This window comes from Poecilia formosa, unplaced genomic scaffold (assembly GCF_000485575.1).
Source record: "Poecilia formosa unplaced genomic scaffold, Poecilia_formosa-5.1.2 Scaffold286, whole genome shotgun sequence".
Lineage (NCBI taxonomy): Eukaryota > Metazoa > Chordata > Actinopteri > Cyprinodontiformes > Poeciliidae > Poecilia > Poecilia formosa.
Genome location: NW_006800225.1, coordinates 10851 through 33223, shown reverse-complemented (window position 1 = coordinate 33223; position 22373 = coordinate 10851). Strand labels below are relative to the sequence as shown.

The 22373-nt window shown below is 37.3% G+C and overlaps 1 protein-coding gene across 1 annotated transcript in view; it reads right to left on the bottom strand.

The window, feature by feature from the left end:
* The window catches only part of LOC103151595 (CUB and sushi domain-containing protein 3-like), a 272095-nt gene extending 250617 nt beyond the window's left edge, over positions 1-21478 (bottom strand). The window contains exon 1 of the mRNA XM_007571755.2: positions 21325-21478. Within this exon, the coding sequence (XP_007571817.1) occupies positions 21325-21478 (154 nt within the window). The remainder of the gene's footprint in view (positions 1-21324) is intronic.
* Between the last annotated feature and the right edge of the window lie 895 nt (positions 21479-22373).

Genomic DNA, 22373 nt, shown 5'->3' with positions numbered 1-22373 from the left:
TACAAAAGTTCCAAAATTATAACAGAATGCCAGATTTAGCAAAGCTGTAAAGTTGATAATAGTAGCATAATTTGTGTGTTTTAATCATCATCAAAACACACTGGTTACCTAATTGGCCCTGAAGGGACCGATGCAGTGCTGTTTTTGGTCATATTTTACTCGAGCAGTAAACAGGAAAAAAATTTTAGCGCCTGTATCTGTCTGCTTTTTCCTAATTCTTTTGTTTGTTTCCTCCAATTGATTTGTAAGAGGCATGCATTGGACATTACACAGGAGACCCATGTTTGTGTTTTGTTCGTCGCTTGGGCACAGTCGTGGGTAATGCATAATTTGCTTTTTCAGAACTGACACATTTAGCATTTAAACAGAATAGAAAATGTTGCAGGGTACAAACCTGGCACAGAAAGAGAAAAATACTGGCGTTAAAGTAGCTAAAACCCATCTCTGTTACCTTCAATTCTTGATTTAATCGAATTTCGACAGTAAGACAAGGCTCTGACACCCAGGGTGCAACTAGAAAATGTTCCCAAGGAGGCCTGTAGGGGGAATTTGGCACTAATGTTTTACATAGATGCTTACTTTCAATGCTGCCTTTTTCATAAATAAAGAGTAAAGCGCTATTACTTCTAAATTTTAGTCATGCCATTGCACAAATGCTAAGAAGTGACTTTGGTCATTTTGACCATTAAAGTATGCATCAACTAAACTAAATCAAATCAAACATATCAAATTAATCCAAAACAGTAGCAGAATCAAATGTAAAACCAGATAAGCCAAAGAGGAAGATATAAGTAAATTAGCATTTCAGACTATTAGGTAACTTCTTGAAACAGCTAGCTGTGCTGCTTTGATTATCTTAGCTTGCATGTGACAAGGAATGCCGACAGAAAATTTTGTTTCCAATGTCTTTTTTTTTCTGTCCGTCTTTCTTTATCCATTTTATTTGCATAATACTTGCAGATCCCCAGATGTTCTTTGTCCATATGCAGACTGTTCAGAGCCATTTGGGGGGAAATTAGATCCTTCTAGACCATATACATACATATATACACATTTGCACCCTCTTCAGTGCAAAAAGTTTCTCAATTTGGATTGCTGGCAGGAAAATAATGAAAACACTATTCTCAATTCAGTGGAATCATGAAGCAGGTCCAAGCGGACTGTGGCAAGCACAATATATATTTTGGTCAGTCATTACTGCGTAAAATGACCTTCTTCTGCTGCGCTCTGGGACAAATGTGTAATTTTAAATCACTTATTTTTCAAATCCAATTAAATTACCAGAAATAGTCATTTGAGCCAGTTCCTGTCAGAAGTGATTTTGAAAGTCATTTGACGAAAAAAATATTTCCAAAACCTATGTTTCTCTTGTTGATATGACTGAAATAAGATTTGAATTATCTGCCAGCAGCTAAATGAGAAATACATTTCACTTTAGGGGTCGCTATGCACTCAAATTTGTAATCACTCGAGCCAATAAGGGATTCACTTTCATGTTAATGCAGGATGTAAAAAAAAAAAAAATCTGCTGCCTCTTTGAAATTCAATGGAGATAGCTGCAAACTTTCATGTGACAGATATACATAATTAGACTCAGCCAAGTGAAGATGAATAAAACTTGGCTGCCTGAAACAAGTTAATCATTTCGCAGAAAGACAATAACCCAGTAGTCACAATTATCTTGTTTTTTTTTTTTTTTTTCAAATTCAAATTTTCATCCACCAATGGTAGTTGAAAAGATGTACTTAGTTTCACCGAGCCAAGCGATTTTCCCATATTTAATTGAATGACCTACTCTCTGACTGCTCACAAAGAAACATGCAGATGTCAATTATAAGCTCTTTACCTCCACTTCAGCAGTCTGCCTGTGAGAACCCTCCAATGCCAGTGTGTGTGCATGTCACTTGCATGTGTGTGTGTGTGCGTGCAAGGATAAAGATGTGTGTTTTGCTTGTGTATCTATGTCTGTGTGGGTACGGCTCCTTGATACTGTGATCAATGTTTCTCTGAGGCCTGGTTCAATAAACCATTAGACATCCCCCCCCAAAGACATCCTGCCAACAGAACTTCATTAGACCCGTACACATGCATGCAAAGAAAAACAAAAACACCCCCCATCTCTCTCTAATTGTCCTGTGTTTACAGGCTGTTGCCACCAGGCCTGAATAACATCATAGCCTGGATTAAACTACTCTTGCAGGATACTTTTCTGTACTCAACATTATTTGCTTTTGTCTGATATGAGAGGGCTGACTTATTTCTTTTAGAAGGACAGGACAGGTGAACAAACCCTGTCGGATTTCATAAGATGGACTGGCAACACGTTTCAGTGTTGCAGACGTTTGCAAGAACGGACACGTTTTACGATAAACCTAAGCTTATAAGAAAAGTGCATTGGGAGTTGCTGCAAATACGATGTTTGATGCACTCAGAGCAAGGGGATACTGTTTTTTGCACAGCTATCTCCAGCAGGATGATTCATTTGCAGAGTAATAAACTGTGTGTGTTTTTGACAAGCTGATTTTCATCAAGTCTGTCGATGTTTGCTGGAAAGCAGTAAATGTTAGTCAGTGACCCTGAAATAAATGTATTTTCAATTTTCACAATGCATAAGTAAAGCTATCTTTTATTTTCAAAACACAGTCGCCTCATGGGGGCTTTTTAAAAAAAAATAAACTAAATTCACTCTTTTTCCACATTTATCTCTTTCTTCTGAATCTTCTCTTATCTCTCTTTACAGCCCCTTGCCTTATAATTAATTAAAAGTCCGCTGTATGTATGTGTGGGTGTGTGTGTGTGTGCTCGCGCTTGCATGCACACGTCAGACTTCAGTATTAATTAAAGGTGAGAATGCTAATTGGTCAGATCAATAACAGGTCGGTAGGCCTCGGGGGCTGACAGCCAATAGGAAATCGTTATGTGTCTGACATCACTGTCACTCTGCTAAAGCTCCACTTTGATGAACGCGCACACAGACATGCACACAGTCACACACACAAACCGACTGACACATTTCTGTAATCTGAAAGGGTACAATGGCTTCAAAATAGGGGCGAGAGACAGAAAGCGAGGTTGGAAACAGGAGTTAGCAAGACAGAGAGGTAAGGAATTGGCACACAGACAGAATCTTACAGTTTATCCTTAAGACTAGATCAATAACCGTTAATGGAAAAAAAGGAAACAGAGTAAGAGAGACGTTTTAAAATTAAACAAATGCCATAGTTGTCACTCAAGAGCAGTAAATAAATTATGGCTGTCAACATTAATGCATTAACACATCAATCTGAAAATTTTAACACATTCATATTACATTAAGCAGATTAATCAAACTATCCTATTTTGACCAAAAAGCCTCTCTCCTATACAGGGTTACCTAGTTCGCAGCAGTGCATTATGGGAGTGACACACGGGGAGCGACAAACAGCAGTGAAAGATAAGTTTTACTGATCCAATGACCGCAGCAACAAAAGTTGGAACATTTTCAATGTTGTGTCGCCAGTGCACATCTGTCTGCACAAAGTTTGAATTTTCACAAATTACACCGGCTGCAGGGATGGATGAGGACAAGTCACTGTCGCACATGTTCCATAGGAAATGGATGGAGAGGGATATTACTAAGTTAAGGTTTAAAACAAAATTATTTCCTGAATAATAATAATAATAAAAAATATTTTCTGGAAAACTGAGATCTTCAGACATGTTTGCTTTGAGAAAATAAAAGACTGGCGGTTTTAATATGGGGCTTAAGGGCAGTTGACCTCAGAAAAAAGGCCTGGCACCCAAGAACTAGAAAATAGAATATTCCTTATTCAGTTTCCTCTGAATAAGTTTGTTGCCACTCGTATGTATGTGTAGAGGAGTATGTTGTTTTTATTCACAAATTTAAATTTCCCAAACAGATGTAGGCATAGTGATTAATCACAGCACCAGAGTCTTATTAATCTGATTTTTTTTTTTTTTATCAATTAAAATAAATACATTTGATGAATACTTTTTTTTTTTTTTTAGCTTTTCAAATCCATTCCAGCCAATCCCTTTATGTCATATATGGTCTGGTTGTTTGTCAGAAATGTCTTAAATTGTCTGGTTTTTGTTTAGTTATGATCTTCTGTTTGTCTCTGTGCATTAAAAATATTACAAAATGTGTGCAATTAATTCTGATTTTTTTTAAAATCAGCACTGATAATGTGTGATAGTAACAGTTTTAATTAACTTACACTAAAATAACTAAATAGACAAGACTAAATTGACAATCAATGTACCTTACATCATTTGCTTCTTGTTGCATAAACACAGAGTTGTAAACTAAAGGTTGTTGTTGTTCTTCATAAAGGTGTTTGACAGAATGTCTTTTGACAGATATTCTGTCTTTAAACTAACCAACACAATGACTTTACATCAGTGGGAGGTTATGTAAGGTTAGTGATGTTAAGTGGCATATAAAAAAATTAACTGGTAGACTACAGCCAGATTATTGCCTCTAGGGCTGATCAGTTTCGTCACAGGTCATTAGTGAATGACACCTTTTGTTTACACTCTGGACTTTATTGTTCACATTTAAAAGGTGCAGAGACTGAGTTTGTCTTTTAGGGTGTATGTTTGAAACAAATAAATCTTCGCTGTGCAGAGATAACATTACTGGATACTACTTTTTTTTTTTTTTTGCAAGGGTGTATATTCAGCAAGCGAGCTACTGTAGGACTGTGCAGCTGTGTGCTATCATGTGTGCAATATCTAATAGCTGTGGTTATTGTAGCATGACTTATTAAATTTAACATCAAGAAGACCCCCTGGAAAGCCTACTGATAGAAACAGGGACCGAACACACCCACATTCACCCAGCCGTTGCCACACGAGTGTGATTTTAAGAGATCATTACAATTTTTATTTTTATTTTATTTTTACACAGGTTTCAGAGTTGCTTCAGTTTAGGGAAGACAAATTACAGCTCTCGCGCAAGAGAGAAGCTAATGACCAAAACGGACTGGGGTCAGTTCAAGAAGGAAATTTCTGCCATGGAAAAGAATTACTGAAAAGGATTTTTTAGCGAATGCAAATGTGAGAGCGGTGTCAACATTTATAAATTCGATTTGCTTTAATAATGACAGGAGACTCAAAACTGGCCCTGGACTCCAAGCTTACTGGCCCTCTGTTTCTTCAAACAGATGTAATTCAGATTCACTGATTTATTGTCAATCAGCAAGATCCCAAAAATATTGAAGAACAAAATTTGTTACTTAGGCCAAGCTGAAAAAACAAAGCAAAATAAACAAAAAAAAACAAAAAAACAAAAAAAAAACAAAACAAACAAAAAAACCCTCCAAAAAATAGAGCAGCAGAGTTTGTGAGCCTGAAGACAGAGGCTGACAATCAACTGTGTCCAGCCTCTAAGTCTGCACAGCTGATTGTCTGAGAGAAGGGTGAATAGTTTATAAAGTGGGTGGGTGAAGCTCATCACAGACAAAGTAGACTCCACATGAGCTTCTGCATCAAAAGTCAAAGTCTAAAGAATACACTGTTTACACAAAATATTCTGTTTATGCAAAGACACACATTAAACTGGCTGTATTGGATATTTTCCAGGCACACAGTGGCATTTTATAGCACAGCCAAGTAACTATGCAACCTTCAGTTGTTATAAAAATGCATGGTAACACTTTATTTGAAGGGGGTTGAATAAGACTGTAATGACACTGTCATAAACATGACATAACACCTGTCATGAACATGAATAAGCCTTCATGAATATTTATGACTGTTGTCATAAAGCGTCATTCGGTAAATTATGACACTTTTAATGCAAAGTTGTCATTATTCAAAATGTCTTTGTTATGACAACTTGACATTAACCAATAAATCATTACTGTTTAAACTTTACCTTTAATAAGATAAAATTACCTAATTTTTAAAGTGCAATCAATCAGTAATGATTTCTTGGTTATGTCAAGTTGTCATAACAAAGACATTGTGAATAATGTCAACTTTGTATTAAAAGTGTCATAATTTACTGAATGACGCTTTATGACAACAGTCATAATTATTCATGAAGGCTTATTCATGTTCATGACAGGTGTTATGTCATGTTTATGACAGTGTCATGTCAGTCTTATTCACCCCCCTTCAAATAAAGTGTTACCAAATGCATAAATATGACTTAAAAGAAATTTGACTGTAATTTAAGACCTTGAAATTGGGCCTCTGTCTCTTTAAAAACTTCTGCTCTTTCAACTCCGCCTTCAGGAAGTTGCCACAACATTGCCAAACCAATATAGGATCCATTCTTCTTTGTGTATGGCCATCATTATCTGCTTGGCTCCGGTTCTGTATTTGCTGATACAAATTCCATTTTGAATAGGAAGGAAGATGCTGGAAATTTTGTGATAAGCGCTAACCACTCTGTGCCGCACATCGTCACCCTCCAGAAAAAGTCCTACACCAGTGTGAGATAATAAAAAAAAAAACGAGAGAGGACACTTTCAACCACATATGAGTAATAAAATAAGTCAGTGACCGGCATGCTTCATAATCCTCATGAAAAAGAGCTATTGATGAGCTTTCTTAATTACTTTATCTGTGATCACAGCCCATGTAAGGTCACTGGACATTTACTGGCTCAGGAATTTAGCTGCATTCACAAAGTGTATGGCTTCTCCAAAAAAATAAGACAGGAACAATTTCAGCTCGAAGTCCGCCATCTCCCCGTTTCACTTAAACATTGTTAGTGAGACTCTTTGTCTTGTTCCAATCAGGAAGGTCATTCTATTAAGACTTATCATTGCTGAACATCAAACCAATAGGACAAACACTCAGGGACCTGAAGCCCCCATTATAACTCCTCGTGTGCAGACTTTTCACCGTTTTTGGTTTCTGGTAGAACGAGGCGGCAACATAGTTTGAAATTAACCCTTTATTGTTATGCCTTAAATCACTAAATTAAGTTATGTTAGTCCTGCAGTGGCTGACTTTTTCCAAAGGTCAGTGGGTGTCGTGGATTTAGGTTGTGATGTAGCAATGATAAAAGCTTCATTGACCAGTTGGCAAATAATAAAACAACAACAACGACAACAAAAAAACAGAGGGAGGGTGCTTGCCTCATGTACATTTCTTGCTATTTGAATACATTAGACAAGCTGAAGTGAAGAACGGACAACTTTAGCCAAGTTTAGTTTCTGCAGCCTGGTAACGCTTGACAATAGACCAAAATCAAGCACGTTTCATGCCCCAGAACAAGATTTCTCAGGCTTTGCCTGTGTAACTCTATATAAAATGTGTAACTGTACAAAATAAATTGTAATAGTGGCAATGTGTTATTAATATTTGCAAAGATATTCACAATTCTTTTCAAAGGGCACACGGGTCACAACAAATTAGTCTACAAATTATCTATTCCACTCCAATAACCTCATCCGATACTAAGTAGAGGAGTACATAATAATAATAATAATAATAATAATAATAATAATAATAATAATAATAATGTCTCTCAGTAATATTCCAAAATACTTTGGTTCCAGCAGTATACTCCGCAGTGACTCTATAGATATGTAGATCAGGAGACCAAAACGCTTAGTCTGTACAACTTCCACTTCTGCTATTCCATCTGTATTTCTTCCCTAATAGCTTTTTTTTTTTTTTTTTTTTGCTATTCAACTATTTCAGTGGCAAAAACAGTAAAATAAAATAAAATAAAGAAGGTTGCTTGCACCATGGGAAGAAAGGTTGTTTACCTCCACTCCTAGTGTTTGCCGAGGCTGGAGCCTGCTAGCTGCCAGGGAGCGGCTCTGCTCGGTGGTGATCGACACCTTGCTGCTGCTCAGCGCCGCTCGTCTTCTGCTTGGATCTGAGAGTGGCTGCTTCTAAGGCTTCCGAGATCTCATCTCTCTCATCAGATTCTTGCTTCTCTTTCTCAGTTTCTACAACAAATGATTGATTCCCCCCCCCCTCATCATTAACAAATCCTCGGTACCGTCCTACGACTCAGATTGTGAGTTTCTCTCTTCATCTTCCAACTCGCTACAGTATCAGCACTTTTGGTCAATATCGCCATCTCACTTTTCTCCCGCAACTCAGCAATAAATGGAGCCCATTTTTATTGGTTGAGTATGTGAGATGTCCAATAGCAAATGGATCTCATGTTGCATTTTATTTTTTGTTTGTGGCAAACTTATTCCCTTTCTCACTCTCGAATAGGCAAGTTTCAAACATTTTTCTGATATTCTGAAAAAAAAAGATGGAGTTATTAAGGAGTTAGAATAACTCCGAAGTTATTTGACAGAGGCAAACATCACAGAGAAAAACTTGGACTCCAATCTGCTGAATAGGAGTTCCGTTAAGAAAATTTTATCGTTTCTTTCCAGAGGATCTTTGCATGGGATCCAAATCGCAAAACATTTAAGTTTCACCCCTTCCAAGGAAATGGTTTCATACGGTGCTTTTATCTTTGTCAGCTAAAGCATATGGTCTGTATTTCTATTTTGCAGATGCATGTTACTCGTGAAAGATGAAATTCAGGAGTTTATTGGCTGATAAATAAGGAATAATGTTTAGGCAAGAAAAAATATAGTGAGATTGCTTTATCGTCACTGTTCCTAACGATTAAAGTGAACAAATAACCAATTAGCGAGGTTCAAACAGCTGTCTAAAAGAGAACATCCACAGTTTCCCGAGAAAGATGCCAAAGCACAAAAACAGTAAAATAAAGACAACGCAAAATTAAGTTCAGCAAAAAAACAAAAACAAGAAGGTGAACAAAAGCTAATGTCTGAGTCTCAATTTTTAAAACTATTGAGATAAATCTGAAATCCTTCCGCCTTCTCTCTCCCCCATGTTCGCTCAGGAAGGTGCAACTCCCTGTTTGAGCGTCGTTTGGGAATAATCAGGCCAGTTGTCAGAATAAAACTTTTCACATTGCATAAACGAAAAGCATAACCACGCAGTTTTCACTTCGGCATCGCTTTTCTACTTCCTGTACTAGCTGTACCAAAAGTACTGGAAGCTCTGAAATAAAAAAATAAAAAAAATAAAAAAATCTGCTGACAGAACAAGGAACACAGCACCTGAGGAACACAGTGCTGTTAGACATTTTAACAATTCATAAGATGATTAAATTTTGAGGGAAAACCCCTAGAAATGGCTTTAAATAATGAAATACTGACGCGTTGCATTTTATTATGGCTGCAGATAATTGTATATTTTATTTTCTATGTGGCAGTGACACGGTTTGAAAAGGTTCTTTTTTTGACTAGCACACAGTGTCGACGTCGAAGAAGGCATTGCATCCGAATGCCGCTTCTGAGCGCTGCCTTGCTCATGGCCCAGAGAACTGCCATGTCAGCATGACCCCACTTGTTTTCTAGTTATGGTAATCAGGTGACATTCCTTCTTGCTTGGCATGAAATGCTGATTGGATGGACCGAGGTGGAGACCCTGAAGTGAGGCCATTTGATTGGTTGGCTCATATAAAGCTGAATAATGGACTGACATTGGACAAGTGGCCACCCTGTCACACTCGCACATTGCCGCTGCGAAGAGGCACACATTTGTGCTCAGAGATATTAACCGTGTACCATGACAGCCTATATTTTACTCAGGTGGCCAGTGGACATCTGACAGTGCTGAATATCAAATCAATATATCATTTGATGTAATTTCTATCCTGTACCGGCGCAGAAGGGTTTGGCAGCTATTCCCTATAATTTCATCACAAGCTCATTTAATGTCAGTCAGATAAGAGTTCAATATATCATTTGATGCACTTTACACTCTTATCTACCGTGGGGCACAGAAATACTTTACGGCAAATACGATTTCATTATTTAGATATTACACACTGGTAATTATTTTTTTGGAGACTCTTTGAGGTTAGACGAGTATCCAATTCAGGCAATAGACCATTTGGCAGCTCGGTACGAACCCGTTGCTGAATTCTTGGGTGTTTTTTTTTTTCTTTTTCTAGGCATCATTAATTGATAATTTTCTATACTTTTCTGATATTAGGCAGCCACTCTATCCTTCAGTCCAGAAATTAATACTTTCGCTAGCTTTTGCAATAATTACATTATCCAGGCATCAAAGTGATGCATTGTGTGGACAGAGATTTGGCAGCTATTGTGTCCCATACCATTAATTACACACTATGATCCAGATAATAAGCTGATGTCACTTGCGCCTGACAACTGCGGGTAACCTTGAGGAGTTTCACTCCTAACTTTTTCACAAAAGCTTTAGGACCATTGGATGAGGATTGTAATAATGGTTTGCAACAAAAATAATGCCAAAACTACACAGGATTAGATATGTGATATGCTCCACTTACTATGTGTCTTACAATGTCTGTTCTCCACGCAGTTTCAGGTCACTTATGTTTGTAGGATTTATTTACTTTTCCGTCTAAAGGGGACCTACTGTGCTTCCTCGAACAAGCAAGGGGACATGTATGGGCTATACAAAACATGTTTATTGCAATTTTGCACACCATCATTCTCAGATGAGATTGAATCTGGTGAGTTCAGCCCTTTTTGTGCATTTATGCACCTGTAAGAATGAGCTGTTTCAGGGCTATGAAACTGTTATGCAAATAAGCGTTTGCTGGCCGTGCCTCCCAACTCAGTCGTTACAATCACACTTTATACGCATGAAAATGGCTGCAAAACAGATGCACAATTTACAACTGTACACCTTTGAACGTGAATCAGACCCAGAAGCAGAAGAAGCGGAGCCTCCTGAAAAGCATAAAAGATGCAGCAAGCGGTTTCTGAATGGTAAATCAAGTTTAATGTGCAGAGTTGCGTTGAACAGTAGGGCCAGCGCTTTCCTCCAGTCGAAGTCTGTTGGCAAATCCTGTTGGTCGTTTTCTTAAGAGTCCATTGTGAAGTGATTCGCACAAACTATAATTTTCTTTGCCAATGTGGCCGGGACATTGCTGAAAGACCCACCGGTGTGTGGAAGGGTCCCGCCACTCCTATCCCAGACCGTAGTACCTCTTGAAGGCCTCTACAGGCTGATGGTTCTCCTCTCTGTGATGGATGTTTGAGTTAGGAATGATTCCGTTTTGTGCCACTAGTAAGGCACAGATCCACCAGTTTGCAACAAAACAAGAGTCGCTATGATAGAACTTATTTGTTAATTGTATTTCTAGCTCCCACTATTCCAAGTGAACATAAAACTTTAATTGTGGAACAGAGAACGTTATTTAAATTTTTGTTGCCGTTTTCATTTACCACTGCTAAAGTCTAACTCTAATAAAACAAAACGATGTGCTGCTATTTATTCAGTATTAACCAATAACAATTAATGATCAAATTCTTAAATGCCATTGTAAAACATAGTGGCGGACAAAAAAAAGTTCACAAAGCTCTTTGTGTATTGAATCCAGTTCGTCGATTGTAATCCATGCTCATCTTCATCTTGAATACATCAAAAATGTATTATTACATAATGTATTTTATACTGTCTTACCAGAGCATAATTTATTGGAATACATTAAAAAAAAAAGAACATGTAAATACACAGGTCCAACCGGAGAAAAAGATTTCTGATAAAGATGAAACAATAAGCTTTTTTAAAAAAATATTTACCATGACCTTAAGGGCATTGGAAGCACATAACTCGTGCCGAGGCAATAAAGGTAAGTCATGAATGGAATGCAGATAAACGTCAAGCATTAAAAACATCTAAATTTGCCTTTTAAAATAATGTCTGCATGCAGTTCTTCTTTAAATATGTGTGTGTGGGAACAGCATGAGATTGTTTTGATTGATGTCCCTGTGGTGAAGCTAACCTTGTAGGCAAGGTAAAAATGCCAAGCTGTATTCACATTATAGATAGCACACACAAATGCAAAGAGACACACATACAACTTTAAAACAGCCATGATTTCACATTGTATCGTTACAGGGAAGTCTTTATATATATATATAAGTCCTCCCACTATCCCTATTTTTTGTTTCACAGTGTAAATTTGGTTCTTACAATTTTCTCCTGCTTTTTCACCATATTTTTTCTTTGTCACTCGCTCCCCCACCTCATCACTCAAATCTTCAGTTGTTTCACACCTGTTTGCATTTGCACATGGGAATGGACACATGTCCTAATTGGACACATGTTATACTGAGACACATTAACACAATCCACCAGTTTTCTCCTGATTTAGTACTTACATATTTCTACTCATTTTAACTGCATGAGCCAAGTTAAAGGCTCATGCAATTAACAACATTTTTAATTATATTTTGTGCATAGCATGTATATTGAATTCTCTGCTAATAAAAGAGCAAAACTCAAGTCTATGTATATATATTTAGATGTACAAATGAAAAGGAGACATATGTATAAATTGTAAAAGGATCAAAGAACAAGAAAATTATCAGATTTCTTTTTTTCTTTTTTACAAAATCGCACCCTTCCGGATCACAAAAAGAGGCAAACTGTAGCCGTTTTAGTATGTATTTTCATCATTACATGTTCACACGGTGTGTGCTTACTGTCCTACAGTCTTCTTTAATCAGCCTCAACCATTGGGGGTCACATTGTCTTTTCAGTGATACCATTATCTGAGTTAGATTCAATGAAACAAACTCAATTGAATTGCGGCAAGGGAAGAAAAACTGAATGACCTAAAGTGAGAAAGAAAAGACAGAGACAGATGGGGGGTTGATAGATAAAGGGGTGGACATTGTCAGTCCCCTCAGGTCTCTTTGATAAAGATCAGAGCGGCCACAGAGAGAGCCTCAATCACCAACCTCATGTGCGCGCAGACGCACGCACAAAACACTCGCGCAACACGCAACGGCAGAGCGAGCTCCCGCTAGCTTGCTCACGCACGCAGATGCGCAAACATGAATTTTACACTCAGATCATGTTCAAATTAAAGAGACTAGTGTCGAAATCAATCAGTCAAGGACTGATAAGCGATCAAAAGGCCCTGAGAAACAAATGCCGGGGCACTCGTTCAACGGGTGGCTCTAAAATATGGATCCTAACTGAGATTTACTGTTTCCTCTGAGAGCCTGCTAACACATGCGATGCATGAAGCGTTCAGATAAGATTCATTAATGTGAGAATTGAATGTTTGCCTAATGTGACTGGCATCTAGTTATTGACGGAGAGTTAATAATGTGTTATTATTGCCGTCAGTATGGCAGTTTGTTGTTTGATATGACAAATGATTAACCTCCATTCCTCAAGAATGTCATAATAAATGCAATTAAGTTACACACCACTATTTTTGCCTGTGGAAAAAAAAAAAAGAAAAAAGTGTTTAAACAGTAAAATGAGTTCTTGGCAGCCATTAAATTATATATCAACTAACATGACCACTTTAAAAATGTAATATAGTCTGTGTGGTTAGATAAATGCTTCTACTGGAGAACTCTGTAGATTTTCGTCTCTAAGTGTACATATACCACAGTCAAACAAATATCTCCATTTTGGGGTTTACTTGACACAATGCAGTTCGACAAAGTTCATTTTTGATAGCTTATTTTAAAACTCATTGAAACATTTTTTTTTAATTTATTTTTCTTCCGGTTTTCGGGGTTGCTTGTTTGTTTTTTTTTTTTTTTTAAGTATCTCTTTTCTGAATAGGTTTCGACACAAAGATGGTTACGGATAAATAAGCAGACAAGATTTGTCAAAACGGATAAAAACAGAGTCAAGACTCTCCAAAAGAAGACTGATCTTTAATATTTGAGGTAGAGATTTTTTTTTTTTTTGATGCTTAGGGCCAGTTAGTGAACATCTGGACCAATCCTCCATGGCCAGTGCCCTGCAACTTTGAGATGAGTCTCTGTTTCAACACACCTGAGCCAAATAAAGAGATAATTAGCAGGACTCTGGAGAACATCACCATGTACTGAGGAGGCAATTCAGCCATTTGATCCATGCGTCTTTGACCAGGGACACATCAAACAACAAGGGTGTTGTTGGCATAAAGTTAATCTGATAAAAAAAAAAAAGTGTTGTTTTTTACATTAGCTTTCAGTTTTTATGTGCCTTTTGCCAGTACAAACCAGCTATTGATATTCGCAGATCACATAAAAGAAAAGAAGTGCACCATCTCCAAAGATTTGTTTCAGCAGCGACTCATTTTATTACAGCTGCAGCCTGATTGTAAATCTGCGTTTTAACTTTTAATCAAATATGTTGTGGGGATCTTAACTGCAGAGAGTTGTAGTTTTCAGTCAAACACTGATTATGTGGGGGGGAAAAAAAGATAAAGAAAGAGTGAAGCTGTTTTTTAACCTAACAGCATCCTCAGTGAAGTGATTGCATGTCGACATGATATAAATATAATGCACTCTGGAATTGATGTGTATTTTAATTGCATCTGTGGATTTGGGATTTAGATTTGTACGAAATTCATCTTTGTTCAGTGTAATTGATTTATTTTTGAATTAGCTATATAGTTTCTCACTGACCTGACTGATTGGTCAAACAGCTACCGTGCCTACTTATAGTGTGCCAACCCAGACCAGGACATGTCACAGGATTCAAGCTGCTGCATGTGTGTCTGCCAAGTCACATACATGCAATGAGTTGCTGACATTGCGATTCGTTTCTTCTCAGTTATAAAATCGGCTAATCTGAGTCAAATGTAGAATCAAATACGACTTTTCTTGGATGGTACGGTGCAACCGCCAGTTACCATACCAGAAGGTGAAAAAAATTGTTTTTGCCTTCTTCGTTTCCAAAGTGTTGTGACCAGTTTTAAGGGGAAAAATTATTTTTTCAAAAATGTTGTTAAAGCTGATCAGGGCTAATGCATAATTATGCATTTTTCTTCTATAGGGGATCACCATTCACTGTCCATCTTTCATACATCAAGGTTGTAGCGGGTCAGGAAATGAGAGCACATACAGAAGGTCACTGCTTTGGCTGCAGATCCCAGTGAGTGCACAACAGCCTTCATGATATTATGAGGAACTGATGGACAAATGCCCAGAGCGCAGATGGGTCCACCCATGCCACTGACATCTGGCCAGTGAAGGTTCCCAAAGTGTTTAACCAGCTGCCAGCAACTTCTATGTGTTTGCAAATTACATCTCCCCACCCCAGCAACTCCAAACAGAAAGAGGGTTTGGAAAAAACAAAGAAGAACAAAAAAAACAAAAAAAACCTTTTCCACCTCCACTTTAATGTGCTTCTTGATTTTTCCAAGTCCAATTAATGTAGAAAGCTGTTGATTCTGCCTTCATTTTATTTTTCCCTGAAAATCAAAACAAAAAACTGTTGGATTTAATTTGGCTTTTATCTCCTTTCTTTAGCTTAACTAGACTGTATACGTTTTTATTTCAGTCTTTAAGTAAACACTGCTGAAGGTAAGAGAACAACAAAGTAATGATGTGCTAATTTCAAGGGAGGAAAAATGGCAGAGATATTGAATGTAAAAAAGGGAGAGGAAATTGTTCACATTTTAGTCATAAAAGAATGACTGGGCAATATATTTATGGTTGAAGTTAACACGTAAGACAGGCTTTATGGCAATGTTTTCCAGTTGTAGATCGAAGTGTTCATTGCTATGTGTCTGACATGTTTTTTTGCCTTTTCAAGACTCTTTAGTAACTTCAGTCTTTTTGCACAATTACCATTTTGCATTCTCTTATTTAAATCATTTTATATTTGACATTTTTATGGTTCCAAGAAACATGGTGTCCTCTAGATTTATATTTACAGCAGAGACATTTTTTTTTTTATCTTATTGGACAACTGTTGATTTAAAATAATTTTCTGCAACCCGATTTTAGATAATTAAAAAAAATCAATCTGATGTAAGGAGGCGGTGGAGGTCAATCAATTAATCACATTCCTAAATTTGTTAGCTTTAAATATAAATATGTACGCAGCTGTGGTTCTTGCGGGAATGGATGGCAGTCTGCCATCGCGGAAAACTTTTACCGTCACTCCTTGTTTGCCGAACCCACCGCGCTCGGCTGTGAACCAGGAAACCCTGCGTGGGAGAGAGGCTTTTCGGTCAAAGTAGGTTTGATTAATCTGCATTATGTAATATTATCTCGTTAACATTTTCAGATTAATTGCATGCCTTAAAGTGATAACATTCTCAGCGGTACTTGTTATCCAAGTTTTTAATGTTTTCACTGAATGACCAACTTCTTTCATACTTGCAAGAATAAAGCTTAAAAAGTAATTGCTTGAAAACATTGTTTTATGTGAATCAATAAACCTTTTGTGCGGTTTTGAGTTTTACATAGACATATCACTTAGATCAACACTTTGGTGGCCTTTGCAATTTCCATTGAAAATAGAAATCTTAAACTGTTGTATTGTTATGCTGGTGTCCTTTACGGTTTTGCTGTTTCCCTAAAAAAAAAAAAAAATAAATAAATAAATAAAGATTCAGGGTTATGTTTGTGTTTGAAAGGTAAATTTGAACAGCAGTTATGTTGTGTCATTCTGCTGAATCCAAAGTCTTGAACTATATAAATAGTTGGATAGGTGCTTTTATTAAATATTCTCAAAAAGAGTCAATTTGCAGCACAGAAAGGGCCACAAGGTGAAACCTCTGACGTCGGGAATTAAAATGGACTTTTTACGTCTACAGAAGATAAAAAGAAACACATTAAATCACTCAAACCTGCAACAATCGAAAAGGAACAATGGATAAACTAAAACTATCACGAGCACCGACGCCACACTCTTTTCTTTTTTTACCTTTCTAGTTTTTATCTTTACTCTTCACTGCTTTCCCTAAATTATTAAAGATACACACAATCCAATTACAATACAAAACAGGAATGAACAAAACAATAAGCACGACGTTGAACATAAAAGATGAATAAGCAGACGAGTAAAAAGACAGAAAATGAGGCAGAAAGAGAAAAAAAAAATATTCTACACGGATCATGCAAGGAAAGCATGCATACCTGTGTGTCAAAGCCCAGCGATAATCTGCAATTCTGTCTCATCAGCACAATATCAAACAGCCTCAGACGCAGCGTTTAATTATACATCACTGTATTTCTCTGTGTCTTGTTCAAATCCACGTGCAGATATGCAGACTTCATGGTATGTGCAGGCAGATGAATTAGTCATGACCCGAGTATCTTCAGAGGGACAGGAAGAAAGACTCAAGGTGTCCGATGAGCACATCAAAGCCTCTCCTGAGTGGACAGACTGGAGAGGATAATGCTAACCTTCTGTACCATTGCTCCGCCGAACACAGGCTTCCGTTACAGTGGCCACTTGATTTGTTCCTTCCTGTTTTATTTTTTTATTTTTTTTATTTTTTTCTGTGTGTAATGGTGAATTCTTCAGTCACAACCTTTTTTTTTTTTCTGTCCTACATACAGAGCTGGACCTCTTGCTCCCATCCGTTCACCTGTTTCTCCACTTATGTTGGAGCTTTAAGGAGGAAAACGAGGAAATCCAGAACCTCTCCCTCCGACCGACATCCTCCAGCCCTTCCTGCACTCATGATTGAAGTGTCCAGAGGTATTCCATGGCCAAGTGTGATCTAAAAGGCCCGAGGCATCACATCAAGCCAGGAGAAGACCCTGGAGCAGAGTGCACTCTCGGCTGGAGATGTGGCCGGAACAGACGCACAGCGAAGAGCGCAGAAGGGATTGAGGAGCAGATGCTCACATTCCTTTGCCTTTTTCAAAGTTCATTTTGGCAGATCTGCCTTACCCGAATGGCATGCTCTCTTGTTCTTCCCATTTGTGCATTTTTTTTAAATTTTTTTTTTTAATTTACCAACACAATCTATCTTGGTGCTGTTAACTACTTATCTCACCAGCACACATTCTTATTCTCATAGATTGTTGCCAGGCTTTGTTACAATACAAAAAAAATATTGATGGCTGAAGCCAATCTGGTTCATGTATTTCATTTCAAAGTAAAACTCTATGTTTGTTTTTAAATGGGGTGTACACACACACACACACACGCACACACGCACACACACAAACTAAACAAAAACAGCACTACCTTTATTTTGTATTGCCTGTATCTTTTTGTATTGACTTTTTTTTAAACCTTTAAACCAAGGACTGGCAATGTATGCTTTATCCATTCAGATTTAAAGCCAGCGTTTAACATGTTTTACACTGCACCGAGATGACTGGCTGAAGACTCTCATAACACCAGTGTAAGTAATGTTTCATTTTTTACAAATGGCAATTGTGCTGTTCGTCTCTCTCACAGTGTCTGTCACTGTGCTGCGGCACACTGAGTCGAAGTCAAAAGGCTGCATGTACCAACAGCAGGGGCTCCTTAGATAAGTCCCCTGGATCCTCTCACTGACAGCTAACTCCCCCTGCGTCACATCTACACACAGACATAGATACACAGAAAGTGCACAGAGCAATCATGTGCCAAGTGTCTTGGTGGAAATCTGTGCCAGTCAGTAAATCTGGGACAACTGCTTCAACTTGTAATATCCAGACACCCATGAAGATATGAACTCAGACGAAGCATTTGTGTAGATTCAAACACAGGCGCTCGGCAATCAGCGGCGGCGTGATTACGCAGTGCAACAGACCCAGAGCAATTCAATGATTACCCATCAGTTCTCCACCTCTCCCTCAAAGACGGGCAACAGTGACCCACGATTGGAGGCAGAAAGACTCTCACGGAGTTTGGTAGCATCACGGTGAAAAATAGCTCTTATGACAAATGTGTGGGAATGATGTGCTATACGTAGAAATATTTTAAACTTTCCGAGAAACAAATGATTAGCAGTAGTAATGTTGATTTAGAATGAAGTTAACGCTTGATTTAAGGTGGCTTTGAAGATGTAACTTTGGGTTTGATGTCTTTTCAAAGCTGTTTGTTAAAATAACGGTTAGGAAATGCATTGACGTGTTTTTGTGGCCATGAGATGCCAGCAGAATATCACAAATGCCCGTTTAGTGTTGTAGATTAAATCTGAAATTTCAAAGCAGCCCTATTTCACATGAACAGAACGTGAGATTCATTCAAGCCCTGTTGTATTTTAGTCACAAAACATAGGCTGCTGCAAATGTCAAAATACTAATTGGTTTTACCTATACAACACAGCGAGAAGAAAAGCAAAGTACTCATCGTCCTTTATTTTAGGTTTTATGCATTAAGACACAGTCAAAGACTGCCTTGTTCTTATTGAATATCAAGATTAGAAAGCAAAGATGTTTCATTCAGTTAATATTTTAGTCGTATTGCAATTTGAATGCAGGCTTAGAGATTCACAATTTCACTTTGTAAAAACTTTCCGATAATCTTTATAGTAAAGCTTGTTTAGAACATGCATGTGTTGCAGTTTTTTGCAAAAGCTTTGTTCATTATTTTTACCTTTCCGTGTTTTCTTAAACTCTATGTTGTATCACAGGTCAAAATAATAGTTTAATGATCCCAGAGTAAAATTTTATTTTTCTTTCTTTCACAGTCCACATGTTTGGGGTAGCATTAAAATATGATGATTCTAAGGCCATTTTCCTATCCTACTGTACAGTTCTATTCAATTAAAACATGGGTTACAACGAGGTTTGTTTGTTAGATTAAAAGTATATTTTAAAAAAACAACAACATTTAGGCAGGTATTTAATTTATTTTTTGTAAAACGCAACATGTCTATTAAAAATGTCTTAATATTCTTACCTTAGATGTGTTTTAATTAGTTGAAAATTATAATTATTAAATGAAATAAAGTCACAGAGGCAAGAGTATGTGTATAATTTATCCAGATAATTAGTTTCACTTAGTGAGTTAAGTTAAAGAAACACATTTTTAATTATATTTAAATCTGTGGAATGGGTCTGTATTTAAGAAACTTTTGAGAACTGAGCTGGAAAATGGAAAAAAATGCAAATTCTTGACTTTTTAATATCTGTAATGAATTATGCTGGATTTCAGTTGGTGGATGGTTGTTTTATGTATATGATTAGTTTCCTTCTCTATATTTTGTAGTTGTTTAAAATGCATATTTATATCCCTCTAACATTTCTGAAGTTGCCTGAGCTTTTCCGTTTCACTTTTTGCTTTATGTCTCCAGCTTGAGCAGGACTCCCTGGGAGATTAGGTCCAAGGTGAGCGAGCAAAAGGCTTTATAACTGCTTACATTGACTGCGTGTACTAAAGTAACTTTTGTAACGTAGAGCACCAATCATACAATAACCACTTGTGATGAGACTGTGTGATAAAAAGCCATCATCTTTACTGTCTGTGTTAGCTTGGGAACGGACAGTGCAGAAGAAATATAAATGCCCTGCGGTTTTAAATTGCCTGCGGGGCCACAAACGTAGCTGCACTCTTTGAATTGACACAGCTGCTGGCGTGACAACAGCTTATCATGAATACGTGTAAACACTGTAATTGCGTCATTTCTTTCACATTCGCACACAGTTATATTTTTGTCTTTTGGTAAAACGATTTCATGCTTCCCCACCCACCTCCCATTTCATTCACTCGAACTAATTGCCCCAATGAGGACATCAAAGATGGTCTAATCTACAACTCGGATCTAAAACTGCTGGCTCAAGGTCTAATTTTAACCGTCATTTTAAGCAATCATCTGTTTTCTTTCATCTGTGAATAGTTCACTATGATGTTTACATAAACCCTTCAAAGGAAAACAGTGAGATATTAAAGATCTCCTGAGATTGGCACACGTCGCTTTTTCCCCATGACTAACAGCCATGGAGAAAATGACGACCTTCATGAAATGTTTTAATTATTCTATCACTTAAACTCGGTAAGCTTTTTGTTGTTGTTGTTGTTGTTGTTGTTGTTATCACTGATGTAAAACAATTTTAGTCATGATGCTGATTTTAAATCACTACGGCATCAGATGCTGATCTGCTCTAACCCTGTTGCTCGATTCAGAAAGTCCGAGTGCCTCCAGCTGCTGAAAAAAAAGGATGCACTTGAATCATGTCTTGTGCTGAGTGGACAGTAGTTAAAAAAAAAAAAAAGTGGATTGAGTTCAAGACCTGGCACTTCTCCTTCTCCTTGAGCAACTTAACAGTTCACTTTTTCATCTCAAGTTCATCTTCCCTGACAGACCCGAACGGAATAGAAACCGAGTTCCCGAGAAAGCATCAAAACCAAAACATGAAATCTGACCTTCTTCTTTAAAACAGTTAAGTGAGGGATTTCACATACCGAGGCTGAGTAAAACATGCAGCTTCAGCCATTATCCATTTCGGAATATATGGAGCTTCATTTTCCAAATCTACATCTTTTGTTCTCACACCAAAAATACTCAAAATGATCTTTATCTAGGCATAATTTGGGGATATCTGAAGGGTTTTTTTTATTTTTATTTTTTTATTAAACAGCTCAGTTTGCAAACAAGAAATACAAACATTTATACAAAAACAGACACGTTCTGACCTTCATAGTTGAGTTTGAAGCCATGAGCAGAAACGGCAAAGTCGCTGGTCAACCTCAAGGAGAAAACATTCCCTGTGCTGGTGACAGGGGGAGGAGCCTGGAAGCCTGTTAACCTGAAAGAAGAAAACAGAGCGATGTGATTAAAATTATGCATTACCAAAAAAAAAAAAAAAAAATTAGACTAAATAAAGCATAAAATAAAACAAGAAACTGGGTGTCTTGTATCTTCCTGAAAGGTTTACATAATATTTTCTATAGCTCACTAAAGAATGTTCATTCCAACAAAACTTGACTAGTTCAGCTACTCAGTTCAAAATCTCCAACGTTTTCAGATCAAAGTAACATTTCCAATTCATTTGGTGCCCAACATCCCAGAGTCTGGGAAAAGAGACGCAGAGAATCCAAGCTACGTGAAAAGTCCATCAGCTTTTCCTTCTGCCTACAAGTTTGATGGAGATTTGGACTTTGTTTTCCAGCACGTCTTGGCATGTTCCCCCACATTCAAAATGACCAGTTCCTGCTTTACAGAGCATGGCAGTTTGGTGCTAGATTCACCAGGAACTTGGCCTGAGCTAAAGTGAAGCATGGATGATGTACTCTGCAGTTTTCCATCATTTTAGGATGACTGTTTTTGTTGTCAGTATAGGTTTTTTTTGTAGTGAACTTATATTCTAATTTTCTGAGATATGGGTTTTCATTAGCTGCAAGTGTGTCTCACAAAGTTTTCTCGCTTCTTTTTTTTAGTTACCGATGGAACAAATGAACACTGGAAACATCTTATTTTAAATTTTGTGCTCAGACCTTCATGGGTCGTAGCATAACATTGTTTCCTTGCCTCAAGATTATACTAAAAGGCGAAACGTCTTCATGTTAGATAGGACTTAGTCAACCTTAAGCTCTTTCAAAAAACATTGAGGAAACTATTAGGAAATCTGTTTTCAGGAACTGTTTGTTACAAAAAAAACAAAAAAAAAACACTGTGCATAATGCATTTTCAAATAAATTAATATAATGATGAATGGGTTCAGTTAGGGCTTTCAATTTGATAA